Source organism: Drosophila simulans, chromosome 2L, assembly GCF_016746395.2.
Source record: "Drosophila simulans strain w501 chromosome 2L, Prin_Dsim_3.1, whole genome shotgun sequence".
NCBI classification, from domain to species: Eukaryota; Metazoa; Arthropoda; class Insecta; order Diptera; family Drosophilidae; genus Drosophila; species Drosophila simulans.
The window spans coordinates 22720006-22745979 of NC_052520.2; the positions used below are offsets into that span (position 1 = coordinate 22720006).

General features: G+C 36.6%; 1 protein-coding gene across 7 annotated transcripts; it reads right to left on the minus strand.

Moving 5' to 3' along the window:
* Nucleotides 1-4339: 4339 nt before the first annotated feature.
* Nucleotides 4340-25613, minus strand: LOC27208639 (retrovirus-related Pol polyprotein from transposon 297). Of its 7 annotated transcripts, XM_044922644.1 has the most exons (8): nucleotides 25509-25613; nucleotides 25405-25429; nucleotides 24950-25313; nucleotides 6395-6517; nucleotides 6232-6273; nucleotides 6109-6176; nucleotides 5853-6056; nucleotides 4340-5789 (listed from the first exon to the last, which is right to left on the minus strand). In XM_044922644.1, the coding sequence occupies exons 3-8, from the start codon at nucleotides 25224-25226 to the stop codon at nucleotides 5679-5681; spliced, it is 825 nt and encodes a 274-aa protein (XP_044778579.1). In that variant the 5' UTR covers nucleotides 25227-25313; nucleotides 25405-25429; nucleotides 25509-25613; the 3' UTR covers nucleotides 4340-5678. The 7 variants fall into 7 exon arrangements, with proteins under 7 accessions (XP_044778579.1, XP_016025883.1, XP_044778581.1 ...); XM_016184196.3 differs by having other exon boundaries at nucleotides 25405-25569; XM_044922646.1 differs by having other exon boundaries at nucleotides 25371-25569.
* Between the last annotated feature and the right edge of the window lie 361 nt (nucleotides 25614-25974).

The window sequence follows — 25974 nt, forward strand, 5'->3', positions numbered from 1 at the left end:
CGGTGGTTCCACTAAAGAAACAAATTTTCGTTTCTCGGCTTTCCCCTGATCAAACATCGTCTGATGTATTGTCTTATATACAAGACAAAACAAAAGCCGATAATATAAAAGTGGAAAAATTTAACTTCTCTTACGCTAGGGACATATCATCTTTCAAGATAACTGTCCCAAACGAGCTCTTTTCGACCATATGTTCGGGTGATTTTTGGCCGGATAGTATGGTGGTAAAAGAGTTCGAAGCTATGATCAAAAATAGGAGAAAGGGGCTCGTGAGAATTAAACTTCCCTCACGTGGCCAGACCACTGCACCATCCGCCTCTTCATCTTCTTCCTCTTCAAAAAACTAACAACGCATCTTACTATCTCCTATCAAAATGTTAGAGGCTTGCGTAGCAAATTAAGCAAATTGTATTGTGATAGTCTTTCATTTGCATCCCATATAATAGTGCTCACAGAGACTTGGTTAAAGCCGGAGATACTTAACTCCGAAGTCTTCCCAGGTATGTACACTATATATAGGTTTGACCGTCCCTCCAGACGGGGAGGTGGAGTCTTAATTGCGGTTAGATCTACCTTCGCGTCGGAGGAGTAACTTTTGGACGATTCCCGTAACTCGGAATTCTTATGTGTAAAGCTGTTTTTTCCGACAGATCAGTTTATATTACGTGCTCGTATATTCCGCCATCTTCTGAATTCCCAGAATATCAGAATCATCTGTCCGCTATCCAGTCCATCTTGAATAAACTGTCTGACAGGGACCAATTGGTAGTTCTAGGTGATTTTAATATACCTGGCACAATGTGGTCCCCAGAAAATCAATCGAATATCCTTCTCCCTTTAGCACAACATGACTTTATTGACGGCTGTCGGTGTCAAGGCTCGAGTTAAAGAAGGGATTGGTCAGTCAATATATCTCTTAGAGAACATAAACGGCAATGCTACCAAGTCATTTATGACAAGGACATTTGGAAATTGCTTTTGACTCCTTTTTCAGTTGTTATTGTTATTTTTTATGTGTTATGTTTGTTATTGTTATGTGCAATCGCAATTATCTGGAAATAAACCATCGTATCAATGTCCAGATCCTGGAAAATTGATTATTTCCCGATAAAGTACAGCAAAGAATCCCGATACTTTCACATTGTATCTTCATACTCCCGTTCTCTTTTTTGGAAGGCGTGATCGAGTGCAGATGTCTCTTCGCATTGTCCCCAAATATTATTCCTCGTGCATCGTGTCGATCGGACAAGTGTTTTTCAAGCAATTCAGGCAAATACTGCCAATATTTAGTGATAAGATTATCATTCTTAGATTACATAGATATCTACATAGACTTATGTGCCATTTCTGCCGCATACATTTGATTGGAGTGCTGTTTTCATCTCACGCATAAGATTGGTGTGACGTCTCTGTCCTACATATCGGAATATTTCCGCATGACCCGATTCCAGCTTGCTGGTTTTGACGCTGCATATGCCGCACCTAATTCAGCCACCACAAGAATGATCGTGGACAAGCTTGAGTCTTTAAAATAGTTTTGCATATGTGTTAGTATGCTTAAAAATATGTAGGTATAAACTTCTACAATACAAATTTAACATACTTTGTGGAAGATCTAAGAAATATAAAAGTTAAATAAAAGTTAAAGTGGAGCACTAACCTCTTGGCTTCACCCCACACCCCGAGCCGACTCAGCACGACACTCCAGCTTTCCCCGCACCCAGTGCGGACACAGCGCGGCGGTATCAGCCGTTGGAGCGCTGACCGCTTGCCGCGCAATTGGAGCACGGTACGAACTGCAAGGTTTACGTCAACTTGCATACCGCATACCGCAACCGAGGCTTAGCGGCGACGAATTACCAAACGCTTGGGCAGAACTAATTGGACCGACGAAAGCAGCACAAACAAACTACTTAAGATTAGGATTATTAAAAGAAAAAGCTGTCCCTTGTTACTTGGGAAATCACAGCGGACACGGATAACACCAGACGAGGCGGAGGAAATCGATCCTCTATGGCTAGGTATAGGCAAAGACACTTGAATAACAAGATGCGTAACGGCCATACGTTGGTTTGGCACTATGCAGACACTTTTTTTGTGAAGGCCAAATTCAAACAGGGCAAATATTCAACAGGGTAATGTGAGCAGTTATTCTAGTTGAATCCAAGGAGCCCAAGTTATTAGATGTTGATGCAATGCTTAATATTTAATATTTAATATTGGGGATCGTGTTGATTGCTCAGCAAACCTTTTCGGCAGCAGTGAAAAAGTGGAAGTGTAATACAGTCAAATAGGACAAGTGTCCTAAAAATTTGTATTTGGTCCTTTTGTAAGCATCCACAGAGCAGTCCGTCGAAGCAGCAAGGATCTTTATCAGGATCAATATCCGAGTTGATCTAGCAATGTCCGTCTGCCAGTCTGAACGTCGAGATCACAGGAACTATAAAAGCTAGGAGGTTGAAAATAAGCATACAGATTCTAGATACAAAGACGCAGAGCGAGTATATATATACATATATTGTACTTAAAGCGATTGCACCGCTCCAGAAATTGTATTGTCAAAACATTTGTCTGCCTATATTTAAAAATTAACAACGCTTAGGCGATATATATGTATCTGGGAACTCCTGCGTGGGTTCATACTTTAAATATAGATGCGCTCTTTTAGCATATTCTTGAAGATGGAAAAGTCGTGTAGTGTAAAACTCGCGCATGCGAACTCCCATGCTGAAGAGCCCTTCTTGGAAAATCTGTCACTAATGAATTAGTACAGCCATCTAGCTAACGAGCCTCGCTTTTACCCTTTGTTGAGCAAGATGAGTATATGGTCAGCTAAGGAAGTCTTCGTTGGAGTCAGTGAGGGAACCCCAATCATCGTTCCGAACGATCATACAGTAGGAGGATCGAAAAGCGAGCAGTAAATGAGCTGCGTCTGCTGCCCCTGAAGGATTTTGTTGAAAGCCACGCTTCGAACGGAGGAGCATGCCGGGTTTTGCAGCCGCCACCAATTTCTAAATTTGTCAGTTGTACACCTGCCAACTTATGTGGCACCTCAGCTGTACAGCAATATCATCGTTACCTAGGCAGAGAAGCTGCGTGAGCATCTAAGCTCCCCCTCACTCTCTCCTTAGTACTCACGCACCTACACCCCTTGCATAGCGTTCTGCTTTCGCTCTACTATTAAGTCGCTCATTTTAACTCGTTTTCGTAAACTATGCATGAGGGAATCGATGCCCAAATACGCTAAAATAAATAAACCGTAATCGTTTAAAAGCGCTACAATTAAAAACGTCTTTTAATTCTGCGAAAACAGCTCATAAAAAACCTTATTAGATGCAGATGTATTATAAACTCCGCTCCAAGGGAGCAAAGTGCAAATTACAAATAAAAAGTTGAAGTGAAAACAACGATTTTATTCCACTTCGCAACTCCAACTACCCTATTCCTATTACCTACCCTGTTCCTACAAAGCCTGTGAGTCTTCAGCTGTTTGCTATAGGCCACGAAATCTGCAAAACAGAATCTTGCTGATATATATATTTTTTTTTTTGATATACTCGTTACACGTAGAGTAAAAGTATACTAGATGCGCTAAAAAGTATGTAACAAGTACAACGAAACGTTACCGACTATATAAAGTATAAATATTCTTGATCAGGATCAATTGTCACGCCCACTCTTACGCCCACATGCCGCCCAAAACACCCCCGCCCGCAATTTTGAAAAATGTTTTTAAATTTTTTCTCATTTTATTCCCCAATATCTATCAATATCCCTGAAAAATTATTAAATTTCGCGTTCGCATTTGCACTAGCTGAGTAGCATACTATATTTTGTTTGAATTGTGTACAATGTTTCACAAAAAAAGTGGAATGTTCTTAGTGGTTTCATACATATGTGCTGCAAAACACGTTTTTTTACGTTTTAAATTGCCCACGGGGTAAGCGCGTTCAGATTGTCAAATTGATATGCGTTGGACATGATTTTCATTTTAAGGAAGCTTTAGAGCATTGTGTTGTAAAACAAGTATTTCCGAATAGTCTAGTTTCCACAGGTAGCACTGGTCAAAATACTGCTGCATTACAATAATATACCTATTAAATAAATATCAATTTTTGTTTTAATCTTGTTGTGTATGTCGATTCTGAGAGCGCAATTTTCTTAATAAAAAGGTAATATTTATAATCTACGTAGGCATATCAAAATGGGGGTTTTTTACATGAGCATTTTGTTAAAAGACTTAATGTTAATTACTTACTGCATGAAAATGTGGAATTTTTTCAAGATTATAGCCATTATTAAACAGGGTTTTAAGTAATATGATAAATTTAATAACACGTTTCATTTTCCAAATTTTTATTTCATTCTTAATGAAAACTGTCGCTTGACTTACTATGTTTGTATTTTTTATACTTGTTCTATAATAATCTCTAATAGGTGAGTTTATTCTACGTTATACATACTTACGACCCGATTAGCTATATAGGGACATATCCCTAAATCCCTTAGACTTAAGAACATGCCTACACACGCCTACTTACTAGATAAAAACAACTGTCACATAATGGAAAAACTCAAAGCAAGGCTAAATGGAATAAACCCAAAATTGCCCAGATGATGAAATCTAAAACCCCAAACAAATCCCCCACCAGAAAACCAAACATCCGTTGCATCAATTTGTCAAATCAGCATGTTTCCACGTTTCAAAGCCCAGACTCACTAGCTCGAAAGCAGAAGTTTGAATTTCAATAAATAAAATCGTAAAAATCTAAGAGCGCTTTTATCCAAGAGCGAATGCACTTGAATACAAGAGAACTAACTCCAAAATCTCATTAGAACTCTAAAGTCCAATTTAAAAAGCTCGAGACCGAGGCTTAAACGTCAATCAATCTAGATCAATAAGTTGAGTTCAGTTTGAGACCTAAAATTGAATGGTCGGTGTTCTTCAAAATAAAGATTTGTAATTATTCAGTTAAATAAAATTATATTTTTTTTTACTTGTGAAAATTAGGATCGACAAGAAACCTTTTTGTACGATACTGATCAATTATATGCTATACAACTAGCAATTTTGATCAGTGATTTAAAATCCGTGATTTCTAATAAAAACTGAATAAAAAAAGCAAAAGAATCTATGTGCAAGTAGATTTCTATAACTAAAATTAAATGAACAATTTTAATTTCTGTGAACTTCAATAAAACAAAATAAAATAATAAATAAATAAATAAAAAACATACCAAAACTTATAACATGGCAGTCCCAAAACTTTCTGAGATGCATTTGAATCAATCAGTTTAATGAACTACATGACTATGACGGCACACGAGAAAAATATTTTCCAAATCTATTCAGTGAAGTTAAACAGCACTGTATAGAGTTAAATCTCAAGACAGTATTGCACATGAATTTTGATGCTCAGGTAATTTGAGTGATCAGTTATAAATTTATTATATGATAAAAAAATATTAAAAATTTGTGAAGAAAATTACCGCCGGTGAGCATATGTTTACCTCAGATACTTTTGGTACGTTTTTTAAGTTGCTTAACAAACATTTGATACATATTCAAATTGTTAAACGAAAAATTCATTAATAATACAAACACTTTATCCTTTTAAAACATGAAAGAAAATGTTGTTAAATTATTTGCGATGTATTGACAAGCTGGAAAACACTTTCTAATTTTTGGGGACTTCATCTTTTACATTCACCTTATCTGCCTTTTCATCCATAAACCATAAAGGGCACATTCCAAGCAAACAGCCTACAGTGATCCCGACAATCCGTCCCTAAAATAATAGATATTGCTATGAAAAAAATAATCCGTTTTATCCGTTCTTTGAGCAACATACGTAACTTGACGACCGCTTGCTGGACTTTAATTCAAATTGCGCTGGAGTCAAATTGGGCTGCTTTAGACCTAATATCTGGCACCCGTTCTCAACGTAGGTGGCCATAGTGATGCCCAGAATGTCGCTTATGGTGTTTCCTAGTCCTGCGGCTGCCATCGTAGACAGCGTAATAAAGTGGCCCAAATAATATTCAATGTATTCACCCTAAAAATTGGAATCGTTATAAACGTTTATATTGTTAGCTTTATATACTTACCGCCATGATCATTATGAAATTGTCAAGGAATCCGAAAGCAACAAACGGCACTGCATTTACAAAGAAAACTGAAAATATAATAACTTATTAGTTATAAGCCAACAAGTTTTGATATATACTTACTGCTGTACAATTGACCTGCAGTGGGCGATGCTGCCGTCTCAACTGGAAGCAAAATAAAAATGAAAGTATGATACCTTCATTGCGACAAGAGATCGATGATGGTCCGGATGCTGTAATATTTTTACTGGCACAGCTTTTGTTAGTGGCTGTTATCGTTATTTACCCAATTTTTTTCGCAGCCAATCATCGGGCACTGCGCAAAAAGTTCCCGCAATAACTTGGCCCAATTCCGTCTTATTAGAAAGTCGTCCGAAGCGAGTGCGCCAACTACCGAAAGCCAGTTGACCTTAAAACCAATGTAGATTGAAGTGTGAGCCGGGACGGTGAAGTGTTTTTTGTTCCAGTGTCAAATATGTGTTATTAAGAAATCGTTGTTGGGAGTCGAGAGGAATATGAAAAAATAAATATAGAATGTTTGTCAAAAAACATAAAAAAATTGAATAAGTGTACAGGTTAACCCAAAGACACTAGAATAACAAGATGCGTAACGGCCATACATTGGTTTTGCAGGCACTTTTTTGGTGACGGCCAAAATTGCTCTCTGTCCGCTCGCTTACGCTGAGAGCGTAAGAAATCTAAAATTAGAATTTGCTAGCTTATGTGAGTAAAAACAATAGATGAGAACGTGTGTACTTGTGCTAGAAGACGATTTTCGGGCCAAAATCAATTCTGATCGAAGAAACGAATTTACATATTTGGAGTTTTGGCCAATGGTAGCAATATGATATGACTAGTATAATTTTAAAGTTTTTTCGTTTGTTAAAATCGCCGCTCGAATTAGCTACCGTTTACATATTTATATATATGTTAATTATGTGCAATATTAATATTTACTTAAAACCATAATGAGAAGGTACTACTTTCATTTGTGCACTTAATGCATTGCCCAAAAATAAACGTTTTTATACACATTTGTTTTTTATTATTTTTTAAAAATATTTTAAAAGCTTGAATGTGTATTTTACAAATATTAAAGAAAAGATCAGATGGTGCTTTAGTTTCCCGAAGACCGAGACTATTGAGTAATAAAAATTAATAAAATAAATAAAAATATGAAAACTGTTTATTGCAAAAGTCATATCTTAAGGCACGAAATGGGGACACAAGCACTCAAGAGAACACTCTAATAACAAATATTCTAATATAATGCCATTTTTGAAATTTATTTTGTGAACATGGTGGCACACGGTGCCAATTTTTTCCATTGTGGTGGTTTAAATGATGAATTGATAAAAAATAATATAGATTTAAAGTCTAAGAACTTCTAAGGTGAAGGGCATATTTTGTCAAATTTACAATGCATGAGCATACGTGTGCACACATACAGTTGTCTGCTATCACTGTATGCGCAGAAAAGAGCTGTTTGCTGTAGCGCTCTCCGCTCTTCCTGTCTCGCGCAAAAACTCGAGAGAGCCTGGAGCCACCTCTAGAGCCACGCCGAAAAAATCGTGTGCCAAAAAATCGTATGGCGATACGCATCTTGTTATTCTAGTGTCTTTGGTTAACCTTTGCCGTTTGTATGTATGTTTTTAACGACATCGCCAGCGGACTACACAACGCACAAATGATGTGTCTTTTGACACCACAATTATTTCAAGATGTAAACGGTATCGATGACTTTTCAAACTTTATCTATATCATTCCCAATCCAATGGCTCCAAATTTCACATTCAAGCGAATTCACAGCTTTACAAAAAAAAAAAAGAAAAATAACATAACAAAATTGCTAGAATTGTAACACATATTTATCCTGAGTCAAATCAATGCAAAATGTGCTCAAACATTAAAAGACCCTGTTTCACACAAAACATACACACAGAATTGAAAATCCAACCAATCTAAAATTACAAGTGACCCTACTTCTTCTGGTGACATGAACTAAAATGTTTTTTTTTTTTTTAATTACTTATTTACTTTACTTTATGACTTTATTTATTAAGGCATACGGGGAAATCTTGGAGCCCCTTTGTGTCCTTATTTTCTATTAATTCTGCCAATTTGGGCACGCCGGCTAACTATAGTTAGCTTTTTCTAGGAATTTAAAAATAACAAAATTGTTTTGCTACGTTTCGTAAAAAACAAAATATGTCAAATATCCTATAATTGCTTTCCAGCATTAGAAAAAGAAAAATATATTTTCCAACTCACTATAGGAACTGTTACTTAAATACCATATCAACATCACCATCCCTACCATGTAGATAAATACATAAATCAGGATAAATAAAAATCAGGATATGGAAGGGTTTTAGGAACATTACGCACAATTCCCTCCCAAAACCTATTAATAGAAGCAAATATTAACTAATAAATTATCGAAACACATAATTTAAGCCAAAAACACGCCAATCTTTAAACAGTTAACACAAAAAGGGAACACAGTGCAATTACCACCATTGCCAGTGCAAGCTATATTCCATTTCTACTTGTTTGGTTATGCAGCCCGCAGCCAGCTGCAGCTCATCATAAATTCGAATTATTTTATATAGTTATGTGGAAGGTTGATAGGGCCTTCCGAGCAGAGACCGTTGTGTCCAAAAGATCGTTGCCTCCAGAAACGACTTCGTTGTCGTCTGTAGGTTGAAGGTTGAACTCCTCAGTTAAGCACCCATCGACTTCTTTGTCGATTAAAGAGGGGTTAAAACAAAACGAAAGGTTTCGCTTAACAAATTGAGGGTTTATTCAATGATGTGTACAGATCGAGGTCTTCTTATCTACTCACTAAAAATAAAGCTAAGCTCAGACAAAAAGCTTAGCGCCATGTGTATTCTAACATAACTTAATCTAATAAGAGGGTATGTAAGGGTATACATGACTCCCCCAGCGTAAGTTTCAAGTATGTGGTTGAAATTATTTCATTAAGTAATACATATGTAAATAATAGGAGTACAGAAATGTTAGGTTTCACAATCTTCATTTTGATATTTATATTTCCGTTTCACCTGATCCTTATAGATTTTTCGTTTATTGTCTTTATTATTAATCAAGTAGTTACCGTATTGAGTGTAATTACTTATTTCTTTATATTTTGGATTTGATTTTCCTACTTGATTATTTTTTACAAATATATTTGAGAAGTTTGACTCGTTTATGTTATCCTGTTTTGCATTTAAAGTTTGTTTGTTTCTTACTAGCTTTTCGGATAGTTTAGAGATGTCTTCGTGACAAAGTATATTATTAAATAAATCTATCGGTCTAATATTTGTGGTTGAATGAATTGTGTTATTATAGCAAACAATTGCTTTATAAACATTTTCTTGAATAGTGTCAAAATTGTTTGGATCAGCATTATACAATCGCATATGTTCATTTAGGGTTAAGTGCAATCTTTCCACATCAGAGTTTCCAGTTTTCTTATAAGGAGTTGTAAAGTGTATATCTATGTTATTTTCGAGGAGAAATTGCTTAATTACGACAATATCGAATTCGTTATCAGTTACAATCTTTTTCGGCTTTCCTAAGTATTGAATTCTTAATTTGATTGCGTTAAGCAAAGAAATCCAAGATCTGTCTTTAATATGTTGAGCAGTGGCATATTTAGACATTTTGTCAATTGATGTAACGTACATAATGTTTCTTTTAGGATACCAGATGTCTATGTGAATTATATCGTTTATTTTATCTGGCGTTTCTGTAATATTAAAATTATATTTTATAGGTTGTCTATCATATTTGGCTAAATTACAAATTTTACAATTGTTAATATAATTTTGAATAAACTTTTGCATTTTTGGATAATAGTATTTTTCTCTTATAGATATAAAAATTTCGTTAATGCCTCTGTGATTATTCTTTATGTGTTCGTTTTCGATAATCTTCAGGAGTTTTTCTTTATCATTTATGTCTTCTAACAATGTACCTGACTTTAGAATTCTTAAATTTTTATTACTTGAAAAATACTGCCTATAAATTTCTTGAAATTTTACAAATAAACTTAAATTTTCACAAAATATTACAACTAAGCCTTTTTCTGGCAGTTTCTCTTGCATGAACTTAAGCATATTTTCCTGATTTCCGCTTGATTTAAAGATATGTCGTATTTTCTTGTTATGCAAAATTTTGAAGGTACTTAAATCGCTTTCCGCTTCTATTATTTGTATTTGGATTTTAAAAACGTTTAGACAATTAGTTGTAATACTAATAAAATTAAGATCGTCTGAGTCCGCACTGTGAATAGTTTCCAAATCGTCAATATCGTTGGCAAATATATGAATTAGATCTTTCGAGAAATCTTCATTTATAATTTTTGTCTTAGGCGTAACTTCCGGTAATGTGTTAGTGTTCTCTAGCATAAATATATCTAAGTTATTAATTTCTATATTTGTTTGGGCATTTTTATCATACTCTTCTGTTGATGCTTTGACAATTCTGCTAAGTCCGTCTGCTAAAGCGTTTTCTTTACCTTTTATAAATGTTATGTCAAAATCAAACTCGTTTAATTGCACTTTCCAACGTTGTAACTTTAGGTTGGGTTCCTTTAGATTATTAAGCCAAACTAGGGGTCTATGGTCGGTTTTAATTATAAACTTTCTTCCATAAATATAATATTTAAAGAATTTTGTTGACCAATAGATTGCAAGAAGCTCTTTTTCTATTGTACTGTAATTAAGTTCATGATTTTTAAGAGAACGACTAGCATAAGAAATTACTTTATTATCTTGCATGAGCACGGCGCCTAATGCATAGTTACTTGCGTCTGTAACTATCGTGAATTGTTTGTTAAAATCTGGGTAAACGACTATCGGATCGCTTGTTATTAGGATTTTTAGTTTTTGAAAAGCTTCTACGTATTCTTGATCATGTGTGTTTATTTTAGAATTTTTCTTTAAGTATTTTATTAAGGGCTGGGCAATTTTGGAGTAGTCTTTTATGTAGCGCCTCAAATAACCTGTGATGCCTAGAAAACTTTTAATTTGTTTCTGGTTTGTCGGTAAATTTATCTTACAAATTGCGTCAATTTTCTTCTGACTTGGCTTTAGACCTTCTGAATTAATGGTATGTCCGAGAAATTCAATCTCCTCTCTGGCAAACTCGCATTTGTCTGATTGGAGTTTTAAATTTGCCTTAGATAGACAGCTGAAGATACAGCTTAAATGATTGACGTGTTCCCCTATATTCTTAGAAAATATAAGGATGTCATCCATGTAAACAATGCAAAATTGTCCGGTATAGGGGCTAAGGATATTATTCATTAGCCTTTGAAATGTTGAAGGTGCGTTCCGTAGTCCGAAAGGCATACGAAGGAACTCGTAATGGCCACTGGTTGTTGAAAAGGCTGTTTTGTGAACATCTTTGTTGTCCATTTCTATCTGATAGAAACCTTTTGCAAGGTCTAAAGTTGAAAAAATTTTACAGTCGCCCAATTTGTCGAAAATCTCGTCTATATTTGGGATCGGGAATCGATCTTCAATGGTTTCCTTATTAAGTTTACGGTAGTCTACGACGAGCCGCCACTTTTGCTTATTGGACTGGTCCATTTTTTTCTGAACAACCCACAAAGGACTATTATATGGGCTTTTAGAGTGTCTTATAATTCCTTGATCTAACATTTCTGCTATTTGCCGGTTAACTTCGTCTTTGTGAATTTCTGGGTATTTGTATGTTTTCGAATAAATGGGAAGATCATTCTTTGTAATAATCCTGTGTTTGATTTCACTTGTGAAACTTAGGTCTTGGCCTTCTTTGTAAAAAATATGTTCGAATTTTTGTATAAGCTCATTTATTGAGGATCTGGCCTGTGGACAAATTAAGTTCATTGGAATTAAGTTATGTATGCCAAGATCCAAGTGGTTTTCCTGAACTAAAAGATCTAAATAAACATTATTGAGTTGAATCTTTTTGTTTGAGTAATCGATGACTGCATGCAAGTCATTAAGTATGTTACAGCCAATTAGCCCATCGAAATAGTTGTGAAAATTATACTCTAGAAATTCACAAATATAACCTTCAGCTTCAAATTCTTGAAAACATGGAAACCTGCATAATTTTCCTATTTTAATTTTGTTTCCCATTGCTTTTACTTCTATGTCAATGTCTGTTTTCCACTTCGGGTGACACAAATTATCATTTATTACACTGAATTCTGCTCCAGTGTCAATAATAAATAATAATGGCCTCTTTTTACCTTGAACTTCTATATATGGTATTCGTCTTGATCCTCTATCTGAAAATTTACACTTGATTGATTAATATCCATTGGCTCGAAACTACGCCTGCTTTGCTCAGAGCTTTGCACATTTCGACTATTTGTTGAGACACGAGCAGAATTAGAAGTTGAGCTATTATTCGATTGATATTGATATCCCTGCCTTCTATTATTTACCCTAGGCGTACCTTCAGTTCTTGAATTTTCTTGTTGTTCAACATTATTTTGTTGAAACCTATTGGCTTCATCAAGGCTTCTTTCTGTAACGACTGGTTCGTTTACATTTCTATTATCATTACTGAAATTGGTTCTGAAGTTGGGTTTATTGTACCTATTATTTCTTCGAATTGGTCCGTATAATGTGTAGCTTTGATGCCGAGCATCTTCAATGATTTTATAGGCATCCTCTACGGAATTTGGGTTTCTCGCGAATATTAACGTTTTTGTAGGTTCAGGCAAGTTGTCTCTAAAAACGCGGAGTGCAATTCGGTTCACTTCTAATGTGGTGTATGTTTTGTCGTCATGGATCAGTATCCGGTTGTGTACCCTATTCGAAATTTCATTAATTTTGTTATAATATTCTTCTATAGTTGATTCCACTCGACACAATTTTAACATATCCATTAAGACATCGCTTGTTTCTTTTTCCCCGAAATTTTTCAGAATTACACGTTTAAAACTTTCCCACTCTGTCATATTTCCATGCCTATGAATCACTGGCCTGCATAATCCCACAAATTTATTTTTTATAAAGCCAAACAAAATATTTTTTGTATTCGTGTCGAAAACATCAAAAGAAGGAAGGATATTTTCTATTTGTGTAATTAAATCTGGCAATTGATTTGTATCAGTACCATCAAAATTTTGTATTAACTTGATGCAGTTCATTGTTGAGTTAAATGCGGCTAAGCTATTTTCGTTCATTTTAGATTTCTTTGTTTTCTCTCGAGGTTCGCAAGTATTAATAGTTAGCTTTTAGTTTCTTATCTTAGCTAGCATAAAGAGCTTTGTCGAAGAAAAAAAAATTTTATCAGCTTAAGTTCTTCTTCTCCAGGTTGGGTTTCGTCACTCCGTACATGCAGGTGTTCCAAAGCTTTCCAGTTATGTTTTATGTTCCTCTTTATACTCGGCCACGTGCATTGGTTAACGTATTGAAGATTTCCGGACTTAAATTACATAAGAACAGCTTACTGTGGTTCCGATTGAATTTCTTGACGTATGGCTGGTTTCCTTATTTTTTCTGTGTTGATCCTCGTCGCCAGTTATGTGGAAGGTTGATAGGGCCTTCCGAGCAGAGACCGTTGTGTCCAAAAGATCGTTGCCTCCAGAAACGACTTCGTTGTCGTCTGTAGGTTGAAGGTTGAACTCCTCAGTTAAGCACCCATCGACTTCTTTGTCGATTAAAGAGGGGTTAAAACAAAACGAAAGGTTTCGCTTAACAAATTGAGGGTTTATTCAATGATGTGTACAGATCGAGGTCTTCTTATCTACTCACTAAAAATAAAGCTAAGCTCAGACAAAAAGCTTAGCGCCATGTGTATTCTAACATAACTTAATCTAATAAGAGGGTATGTAAGGGTATACATGACTATATATCGCTCTTATACATTGCTCTGGGCAGCAACAGATTTTGCATTCCCCATTATGCGATGTTCCATAGAGAGCGAGCACAGCTGTTTTAATCTGTATTCTGTAAAACTTGCTCATTTGCCTTCTGCATAGCAAGTTCCAGTTACAAATTAAGTGTTGATCGCACCGGTACTGCTGTGATACACTTTAATCGGTGCGGTACATGCACTGCCGCCGTTCTTTGTATAATTTATATATTATATTTATTTATATTATTATAAAATATAAATATATTATTTATATATTGAAATAAAACTGAAATATTAATTTAAACATTAACTTTACCGTGTTTATAAATTGCCACACCATTTCTCAAAGTTAATGAAAAAGCTCATTGCCTAAATATTTGGTGACCACGACGTGATCTGTAACATTTCTTTATCGTGAACTCAAAAACAGATTAATTAATTTCGGAGCATTGTGTGTGTACATAAGTGGCTGTACTTTTCGACCTAGCTACTTTTCGTTTATCGCAAGCCTATTCGCATAGCGGCAGTTGTACCCGTTTCGCTTGTTCTCGCCCGTTTTAGTTTCTTCTTTGCCCGACGTCAAATTCGTGTCGTCTTGGCTGTGCAAAAAGAATTGACGTTGTGCATAAGCACACACACATCATTGCTATTGTGTGTGCAGTTTGGTTGCCGATGCAAATACAGTGCTTGTAAAACTGTTCACCATTGTGCGTGCATTTTACACTGACTGATAAAAATTCAGTGCGTGAATTATTAAAATAAATTAAAATGTCAAACAACGACACAGTCGGTTTGCCAGCTGACAGGATAATATTTTTAAAGCGCAAGGAAAACTCCATTTTTGTCGACGCTAAAAAAATGGCTGCAGGATTGACCACCGAATCGGTCACTTGCCTGAATGATGGTGGCCTGCATTTAAAGCTGGATTTAAAAAACCAGACAGAGGCTTCGTTTAACTTGGCTCACGATTCCCTGGAGTAACTGGATCTCAGTCAAATGGGAAGCGAATTGCGTGACCAGTTCAAAGACATTGTCTCTGAAATGCGGTATGTGATACAAACGGAACTCAGTAGACGCAAAGTGTGAGAGATTGCTTTTTCAACTATGCGTCAAAATCTAGGAACTGAGTGGTCTCCTGGTTCTCTATTTCGACGACCGAATGTGCCTGACCTGAAGCTGAATACACAGATTTTATGTCGATGCTTTCCACTGTCATCGATAAAAACCCAATACTGGCTGACATGGATAAGCTTCAACACCTCAAGTCTTGCCTAAAAGGTCCCGCTTTGGATGCCGTTGGTGCTTTAGAGGTTACTGATGCAAATTACCCGGCTGCCCAAGAATTGTTGGATAAGCGCTACAACAATAAGCGGCTTATTTTCGAGTCTCACATTTCGGCGATCATGAACGTACCAAAGGTAGAGAGTTCATCTTCTGTAAAGTTGCGTGAACTGTCCGACCAATTTATTCTGCGATTACGGGCACTTAACAACATGGGCACACCTGTGGAAATATCCGAGTTTATTCTCATTTATTGTCTTCTCTAAAAAATCGACCGTGAAACCCAGCTATTATGGGAGGATGCTGCTCCCACTGAAAGGCTTCCAAAATGTAATGAATTTATTAAGAATTGGAGACAAGATGCCAGAACGTACCAATGTGGCACTTGAAATCATGCCACAGGTTGTAAAACCTAGGAAAGCGATCCACAACTCTAGAAATTCATTTGTCGCCACTACCCGTCGCTTGCTGCCCTTTCTGCCATGCTGTAGACCGCATAATTTTTGATTGCCCACAATTCAGAAAACTGTCGCCTCAAGATCGCTTACAGGAGGCAAAAAGGTTGGCTTTATGCCAAACTGCCTTAAAGGACATCACCTGCGACATTGTAATGCCGATCGCTTTGTGGAAGTCAGCACAACAAATTGCTACGTTTTGGCTCAAGGCCTTCGCCATCTAGCTTCCAGCCTGCTCAACCTCAGCTTGCTTCTCATGCTTATTCCAACGGATTGCAAGTAGTTGCGCAGGAATCATGTCTTGGTCAATCTTTTTTCTTAGTGGCTGAAAATCTCTGAGCGGATTTCGCGTTGTTGGCCACTGCCGTCATCAAAATTCAAAAGAAATCAGGATCTTGGGTTCCTTGTCGCGCCTTGCTTGACTTCGTCTCGCAACTACACATAATCACCTCTCGTCTGGCACACACTTTGCAATTGCCAAGTACAAATCTGCAGCTACAGTTTCTGGAATTGGTGAAGCCAGATTCAGATCAGATGTATGTATGGTAAATATTAATCTCAAATCTCAAACTTCAGAGTTCGTTGCCAATATCGCAGCTTTGGGAGCTCCTATTGTCACGGGCAACCAGCCTAACTGTAAATTCTGGAGACTGGAAAATACCAGCTTATCTTCGCTTTGTCGATCCCCAATTCTTGATTTGCTGTGTGTAGGCCAAATTAAATTGGCCGATGGACTTCCCATTCTCCAAAAAACTCGTTTTGGATGGATTGTCACTTGTGGTGGCTCCAACCTCAACAAGGCTTCATCATTGACCGTTCAATCAAGTGCGCCTCAAATGCCTGCTGAGGCATCCGTCTGGAGGAACTGATGCGCAAATTTTGGGAGACAGAAACCATTGCTGTCTCAAAGCGCACAAAGGAAGTACTCGACTGCGAGGCCCACTTCAAGTCTTCATTTTCCAGGCTTACATCTGGAGAATATTCAGTTAGACTTCGTGCAAAGCGCAGCCCGGAAGTGTTGGGAGAGTCCTATCGACAAGCCTATCGCCGTTTTTTAAATCTGGAAAACAAACTTGGACGCCATCGCCAGCTCAAAGAGAAGTATTCAGCCTTTATTCACGAGTACTTATCTTTAAGTCATATGTCTCTGGTACCATTTGACTCCCAGAAACTATGCAAATTTTATTTGCCGCATCACTGCGTTTTAAAGGAAGACAGCACAACAACTAAGCTGCGTTTTGTCTTTGATGGCTCTGCAAAAACTTCTTCTGGATACTCTTTAAACGAAATACTAATGGCAGGCCCCACTTTGCAACCCAAACTGTTTCACACTTTGTTACAGTTTCGAACCTTTCCTGTTGCTTTAACTGGTGACATCTGTAAGATGAACCGATGTGTACGGTTAAGGAATCGGACAGCTAATTACAATGCATTTTGTGGCGTGACACACCCCAGGAAGAAGTACAAGTATTTAAGCTTAATAACGTCAATTACGGAACATTTCTATCTTCATTTCTATCTGTCAGAGACATGCAGCAGCTAGCAGAAGACAAAAAAACGTCGTTCGATGACCTCATCACAGGAGGTAACTCAACCAAAGAAGTCTTGGAGATCATGCGACAGACCATAGGATTACTGGATAAAGGTCATTTTAAATTGAAAATGGTGCTCAAATGATCCTGGTACTTTGAAGCAGATTCCTGATTCAGAAAAGAATTCCTTTCTTAAATTTGATGATGGCAGCGACATTACCCAAACTCTTGGTATCGCCTGGGACTCAAGTTCGGATATTCTGCTGTTCTACACATCGCTCATGAAAGCAATTGCTCGCTTTTACGACCCTCTTGGTTTTATCTGCCTTGTCATAACGAAGGCCAAAATCCTGCTGCAGCAAATCTGGAGAGAAAAACTTGACTGGGACGAAAGTTTACCTTCAGCGCTTCATTCTGCTTGGCTAAATTTGTCTGCTGATATCTGTTTCAGCCAGAAATTGGAGTTTCCTCGTCTCGCACTGGTACCCAATAGCGTGGTCGAAATCCATGGATTCAGTGCTGCCAGCATTGATGCATATGGAGGATGCATCTACATAGTCTCCATGTCTCAAAGTCAACGAGTAGCCCACCTTTTCTGCGCTAAATCTCGTGTGGCCGCACGGTTCCCAAATTGGAATTATACGCGGCAGTATTACTGGCTGAACTAATGCGGGAAGTCCTGCAGCTTGGCTTAATTTCATGCCCTGTTTATTGCTGGTCAGACTCTGCTGTGTTGCTGTCCTGAATTCTAGTTGAATCTTCTAGCCTTCAAACTTTTATTTCTAATCGCATCTCTTTAGTCCAGGAGGTGTTAAATGCCATAGAATGGCATTATGTTCCTACAGCGGCAATCCGGCGGACATACTTTCCAGAGGGGAACTTCCTAGTGAGCTGATCGAGTCAAGTCTTTGGTCTCATGGTCCTGACTATCTTCAAGAAGACAAATCGCTCTGGCCAGAATCTTGTCTCACCCCAAAGAATCTCCCTGAGCTCAGGAAGAAGACCCTCATCACTCTCAAGACCTCTGCCGACATCGAAATTGCAGCTTTTTGAATACATCTTCAAGTTTCGTTATCGTACCAGGCACCCCGGCCTGACTGTTAATCATCTCACCGGAGGCATGAAGGCTATCATTCGTTCCATTCAGGTGGCACACCTTACCGAGGACTATAATGCCCTGCTCCACAGACGACAAGTAAAATCATCGAGCTCTATTGCATCCCTCGCACCCATCATTGACTGAAGCACTCATCGTTGGACTATGACGCACAGCATATTGCCACGTCAGCACCCAGTCACTCGTGCCATCTGCATTCTTGACCTCGCGCACTACTCGCTTCTATTCGACTGCAGTTCTGGCCCATTGGCGGTCGCAAGACCACTGCAAGTGCAGTCAGCAAATGCATCATATGTTTTCGAGCCAAGCCAGACAGCTCGTCGCATTATGGGTGATCTTCATGAGGATCGCGTAACAGCTTCACATTCCTTCAAGGTCACTGGTCTGGACTTTTGCGGCCCATTCAAGTGCTATATCTGCATCTTTATCTGCTTTTCTAAAAAGGCTGTTTACCATGAGCTGGTTCAGGATCTCTCCACTTTTGCATTTCTTAATGCATTCGTCGATTTATACTGACTCGTAGAAAGCCTGGACGCATATGGTCAGACAACGCCACCAATTTTGTCGGCGCTCGCAATGAGCTGATGGATCCTAACCGTTTGTTCCTGAACACATCACATCAAACTGCAGTACATGAATTCTGCTTGACTGATAGCATTGAATGGCGATTCATCCCTCCTCCAGCAAAGTATCATTTTTACCGAGCTGTTGGCCCTGCCGTTTTGCCCGCTGATGACCTGCGCACGCTCATTTGCCACATTGCGGCAATAATTAATTCAAGACCTTTAGTTACTCTTTCAGAACACCCCCACGACCTTGAAGTACTAACGCCAGCGCACTTCTTAGGCACGGCCCCCTCACCTTGTTTGCTGAGCCTAATCTATCAAAATTAGATCTCAACCGATTGGATTGCTGGCAGCGAATCACCTACTACCAGCAAATATTCTGGAGCCGGTGGAGACGTGAATATCTAACGCTTCTTCAGCAACGTTCCAAATGGCGAGCACAGAAAACATACGTTCAAATGATGATGTCGTTTTAGTAAAAGACGAAAACCTGCCACCCCTCAAATGCCCACTAGCTCGAGAAATCAATCTGATCCCTGGACCCGATGGCGTCGCACGAGTTGCTGTTCTCAAAACTGCAACTGGAATCTTCAATAGAGCCGTCGCTAAACTTTGCGTTTTACCCAAACAGGATTATGTTTGCCTTAACACTACTACCCAATTCAAATTAGTTCTTTGAACAAAACATTCAACACACCCTCGTTGCGCATGTTAAATGTTATAATGCTACAACACCCTTGGAAAAAAAAGACAAAACGCTGAAGTGGTTTTTTATCAGATTCCACTAAAAAATACTTTCCCAAAACCTTACTTTATTTACATTGACGGCTTAAAAGCTAGAGGCATCCTTCATCATTACCAATCTACTTTTCTGAACTCTAGCGAAATTGTTACCCAACATGGAGCAATAAAAATTTGTATTTCCCTTTCCCTTTCCTCAATCAAAAACCATAAAGACCACCACTACTATGCCCCATCAATTAGTAATCTGAATACCATGCTTCAACGGCATCGGAATTTCTGACGCCGAATCCTAAAGAGGCATACAATTTCCCAGACTATACACCGATAAAGGACAAGACCATTATTTACAACTTCAACTGAAAACGCGACAAACACAATTGTGATCGGTCTCTTACCGAGAAATCAAAATTAATCTAAATACAAAAAAAAGAGATAGAACCAATTTGACCTTAGCAGTAATAGTTGTAATAAAACAGTTCTAATAAATTTGCAAATGATTATTATTCTATAACTTATGAAAATAATCAAAGACGGGTATATATCTAATATATAATATAATATATACTATATAATATATAGACAAAAACAAATATATGTAATTATATTTATAATATAATAATTTATAATTAATAATATATATAAATATATATTATAATATTAATGATATTCAACACGCACCGGAGTCAAGGAGTTTCAGAAAAGCTTAAGGCGAGAACCGTCGGGCAAACGCACGCTTAACATATTCGAACACAAGCAGAGGCGAACTTTCCAGCGTAAGGCCAAATCACGCAGTGACTACGTGATTTCACACTACCAAACTAATAATGTGGGACAACAACAGACACGTGCGTTTGTGACTTCCGAACGTCGAAGATTGGCCTCTAACCTATTTGTAGAATTTAAATAGATAAATTAACAAACTTGCTCTGCTTCTATATGTCTAGATGGTAAATCTTAATCTTCTAGCTTTTAAAGTTCCTCAGACCTCGACGTTCATACGGATAGACAGACGGACATAGCCAGAATCTGCTATTGATCCTGATCAAGAATATATATACTTTATATGCACACGCTTCCTCTGTCTGTTACATATTTTTCGACGAATCTAGTTTACCCTATTACTCTACGAGTAACGGGTATAAATATATTTTCTACTGTTTCGACTAGATCACCTTAATCAGAAAGAAATTTTAAAGTTGAAATGTTTATTGAATAAATTTTAAAATCTTCAATATAAAGGGAGATTTATACTAACATTATATAACATAAAACAACATATACTATCACATACAACTCCCCAATTTATTCAAGACAGTACCCACTTGCTAAAACGCACGAAATTGAAGTCGAAAACTTCTGGAAAATTAAGTACAGATTAGTGATTGATTATATTGATATAGATAAACATGGACGAATTCCTTGGTAAATTAAGAAATATTTTACAACTAATAATTTGGCAAAGGCATTTCCCCAAATAGAAAGGCAGCCATTATGAATTAAATTTGGGCTTAGGAATGCACCCGCTACCTTTCTAAGGTACATAAATAATATCCTTCGATCTTTGTTTAACAAACACTGTTTGCTGTATTTGGGTGATATTATAATTTTGTCCACATCCCTTACTGAACATTTAAATTCCTTACAGCTAGTTTATTCTAAACTCGCAGAGGCAAATTTCACATGAAAGACTTTTACATCCAGATATACAGAAAATGACAAAATTATTTAAAGAAAATCGATTCTTTCTTTTTAAAAATCACTCCTAATCCTGAAAATTGCCGAGACAAATTTGTGGTAGATATTTATTCATCTGAGGGAAAACATCACATCAGTTGCATTGGCAATTATTCTAAATTCGCTAAATTTTAGCAAATTAAAACAAAGGACTGGATAGAATGCCGGAACTCATTAATGCGCATTTCTAATGAGTTAGGTAAACCCAAATTACTAAAGGCAGACAGAGACGGAGCTTTCTCCAGTTTAGCTTTAAAACGATGGCTTAATAACGAATTATTACTCATTTCACACATTAAAATAATTCGTTAATCTGACCATAATGGGTATCAGTTAGACTATTCCGATCAACAAACATATTTTGATGATGAAAATAAAATTTATAATTAAGACAAAAAGAAGTTAATAGTGAATGCATAAAAAATATAATTAAGCGTAAGAACCCAATTTGTATATGTATATATATATATAATTTTATATAATATATTATTTATATATAATATATTTAGAAACATGGCGGCTGGTGTTTATATAGTGTCAAAGCGATGGATGAACAGTTCTTTAAACTTGAGCCAGCTGTTCACCTTATGCAAGCCCCATATTGCTGGTAAATAAAAGAAAATGGTTCGGATAGACATTGTGTATAGAGAGTTAAATTTAAACACAGTCGCTGATAAATAGCCGCTGCCACTTATACAGGATAAAATAAATAGACTTCGAGGAGCTTATTAATTTTAAATGTTTAGATATGGCTAGTGGCTATTACCAAATTCCTTTAAATGCGAATTCAATTGAGAATACTGCGTTTATGACACCCGATGGCCTGTATGAGTTTTTATCTATGACATTCGGGCTTAAAAGCGCTATGGGATCTTGCAAATTCTAATGTTATAGTCTATTTGGACGGCATCATGATAACTGCGTCAACACAATGTGAGGCGTTAGAAAGATTACAAATTGATCTAAATGTTCTGACAGAGGCCGGGTTTTCATTCAACATTACAACAAAGTGTTCCTTCTTGAAAACATTGGTTTAATATTTATGCTATAATTTCCTTGTTATTTTTGACCCAAAATATCCAATTGAGTTGCATACGGATGCAGGTTGTAGTGGCTATTGTGCAATTTTCTTACATAAAATGAATGACAAGACCCAGGTATTAGAATACTATAGAAAACTACTTCCCCTGCAAAGTCAAGATACCACTCGTACGAGCTGGAAACATTAGCTGTTGTAAACTGCATTAAATATTTTCTGCATTATTTGTTGGGCAGGAACTTTACTATCGTTACTGGCTGTAACTCACTAAAGGCGTCAAGAAATAAACAAGATTTGACCCCTAGAGCCCAACGTTGGTGGGCTTATTTGCAATCATTTACATTTGAAATTCATTATAAAGAAGGGAATTGAATGGCACATGTTGACTTTTTTTCGAGAAATCCTGTCTTACCAAAGTCTATTTCTGCTGTAAAGTTGATTGAAGAGAAGAGAAATTTCAAGCAACTGGCTCATTGCTGAACAGCGTCGAGACTCGGACATAGCTAAAATCGTGAGCAAATTAAATGATTTTTCTCTTGCTGAAGATATTGCAGAAGCCTATGAACACTAAGGGCAGAAGTTCTTTACCGAAAAATACAGAGAAATGACAGAACACGCTGTGTACCAGTGGTGCCGCGTTCCTTCACGTGTTCTGTTATAAATCAAGTACATGAGTCGATAATGCATTTAGGGTGGAAATTAGGTAAAGTTTACGATTTTTATTGGTTTGACAATATGTCAAAATATGTTAGAAAATTTGTTGACATGCAAAATGTCCAAGTCAAACTCAGGATAAATTCAGGCCGAATGGCATCCAATCGCAAAAGTCAATATTCCTCGGCACACTATCCACATCGATATAACAGGGAAATAAAGTGGCAAGAGTGAATAGAAGGAGTACGTAATTGTTCAAGTAGACGCTTTTACCAAGTATGTCTATCTTAGTCATAGCCTTAAATTAGACAGTGAGAGTTGCATAAATTCTGTTCTGACTAAATAATGAACTTGCATTTGATTGCCACCGGTGCTAGTATAGAAAATTATAGAGTAAATGTTAGAGCAAGGATGGCCGTGTCGAACTATAAAGATTGCTGGTTTCTTAAAGTGTAATTATTTCGCATACACTCGAATTATTTCATCATTTTATGTTTTACGTCTTCGCCGATACAATACCATTGGGGCGGGGCGTCAACGATGCGTCGCCTCTCCAGCTGCACGACAATGCGACGCGACGTTGTCGACGAGTGTGGTTCGAGGTAATTGCGGGGCAGTTAGAAAAACGAGCAGATCAGTATTCTTGAGTTATCGCCTGCGAAAACATCGGAACGCGCTACGCTCTAATGGAAGACGAGCATACTTCGACATATTTATATTTTATATATATTTATATATTATATATATTTATCTATTATATATTTTCATATATTATATATATTTATCTATTATATATTTTTATATATTATATATATGGTTCGAGGTAATTGCGGGGCAGTTAGAAAAACGAGCAGATCAGTATTCTTGAGTTATCGCCTGCGAAAACATCGAAACGCGCTACGCTCTAATGGAAGACGAGCATACTTCGACATATTTATATTTTATATTTATTTATATATTATATATATTTATCCTTTATATATTTTCATATATTATATATATTTATCTATTATATATTATATAAATTTGTATATATATTTATATATATATTTATATTTTGATACGTTTTTAGTTTTGTCTTTCCGTGTGCTAGGAATGGTATAATTCTTTTGACAGCTTAGATTTTAAAGTGCTGCAGCCCTTTAAATTAAGACATCGATATATTTGATAAATAAAATTGAAAATCTTAAATTTACTAGATCTTTCAAAAGCCATACAGGATAAGTCTTTAAAAAAATCGTTAGACTTGTTTTAGAAAAAACTCCCATAAACAAAAAATAACTAGTTATTTTATTTTGTTGTATTTCGACGACATTTGTTTAATAGCAAAGATGAAATTAGAAAATGGATTTTTTAGGAAATCTATAGACAAAGGGGCTCAGAAAGAAGGATGACGTAGGTTTTTAGTTGCGTTTATACAAAACGAAAATTTTTATTTTAAAAAATTTACCAAAGTTTGCTTTGGAAATATCTTTTGAGTTGAGCTGACTTTTAGCCCAACAATTTGAACTTTTTACTTCATTTTTAACGAAAAAAACGACGAACTCCAAATCATTTTACCGAAAGTGTATTAATAACTTTAAGTATTCCGTTTCTTCGTTAACTGCGAATTATCACGTTTAGCTAGCAAAATCTTACATTGTCCAGTCTGTACAGCTATAACCCATGAAAAGGATATTGTATAAACAAACTTCTAACATATACTGAGCGCTTATATATCTTTATTAATTTTAAAGTTCATATTTGGATACGTTTCTTGATTTGCAAATAGTTAGCAGACATAATAATAACCCACCGTTTATTTCTTTTAAGTCAATTAAGTCAATAAAAAGTGTATTTCGAAAAGTACTCACTCTCGTATAATTTTTTTTCCTTGTCGGCATCCAGCCTGCCAAGAGCGGAGCGCAGGTTGCTGCGTTCCTCGTCATCAAGGTTGCATAGCAGCTCCATCGCCCGCTCCATAGACAGATGTGTGCTAAACTTTGAGTAGTTCCTACAGGTGAATGGGCTAGTAGAAGATGCGTGTATTATCAGTTGCGTCCTAAATATCTCTCTGCCACGGGGCCACGACTGTCTTATAATGTATTGTCGCGTTACGCCCCTAAGAGCGGCTTGAAATTTATTTCGCATTATCAGCGATCTTTTGGATTACAATGCTTTCCAACGTCAAGTAATGCGAGCAGAATACGCCACGGTAGGCTGATTAATATCCGCGTCCTGTTGGCAGTAAGACATTCATATGTATTTCGCAGGTTTAGAGTACACACAACTCACTGTACCTTGACCGACTTCGGTCAACTTAACTTACGTGTGATTCGGACGAGTCTGTTTCACTGTAAACCGTTAAGCCAATCAGTGCCAGAATTTGTTTGTTTTGTTTAATAAATTGAGGGAAGATTTCTCGATACATACCATACATACGGTATATGGCATTTATACATTCCCATTCCGTGTGGTTATTACGCGTTTAAATAAATATTTCAGTTAAAACTATAAATTACGAACGGTAACACTAATAACATCTAAAATAATTAGGGTATTCCCAAAAATGTTTAATCGCTATTTCTAACATATTTGTAAATGTACTCATACTGTACCTATATGATATGTACCTTATCCTATCTTATTTTTACTTTTCAGAGAGCGCCCTGAACCTGTTATTTCTTTGCGGTTATTTTAATCCCATAAAAAACACAAAGGCTAATCGTCTGTGTGCAGAACACAACTTGTATTTTAATTAATATATCATACCAATATACTGTATTATAGCAATAAAAAGTATTTCCAGGATTTAAAAATAGAGGCTTTTCTTTTACCTTTGTTTTTGATTTGCGTATATATTAATATTATTTAAAAATAATTTAAATATTATTTGCAA

What these genes read in the sequence shown, in the direction of transcription:
- LOC27208639 (XM_044922642.1), bottom strand. Translation starts at nt 12,242, where the DNA reads ATGGGAAACAAAATTAAAATAGGAAAATTATGCAGGTTTCCATGTTTT.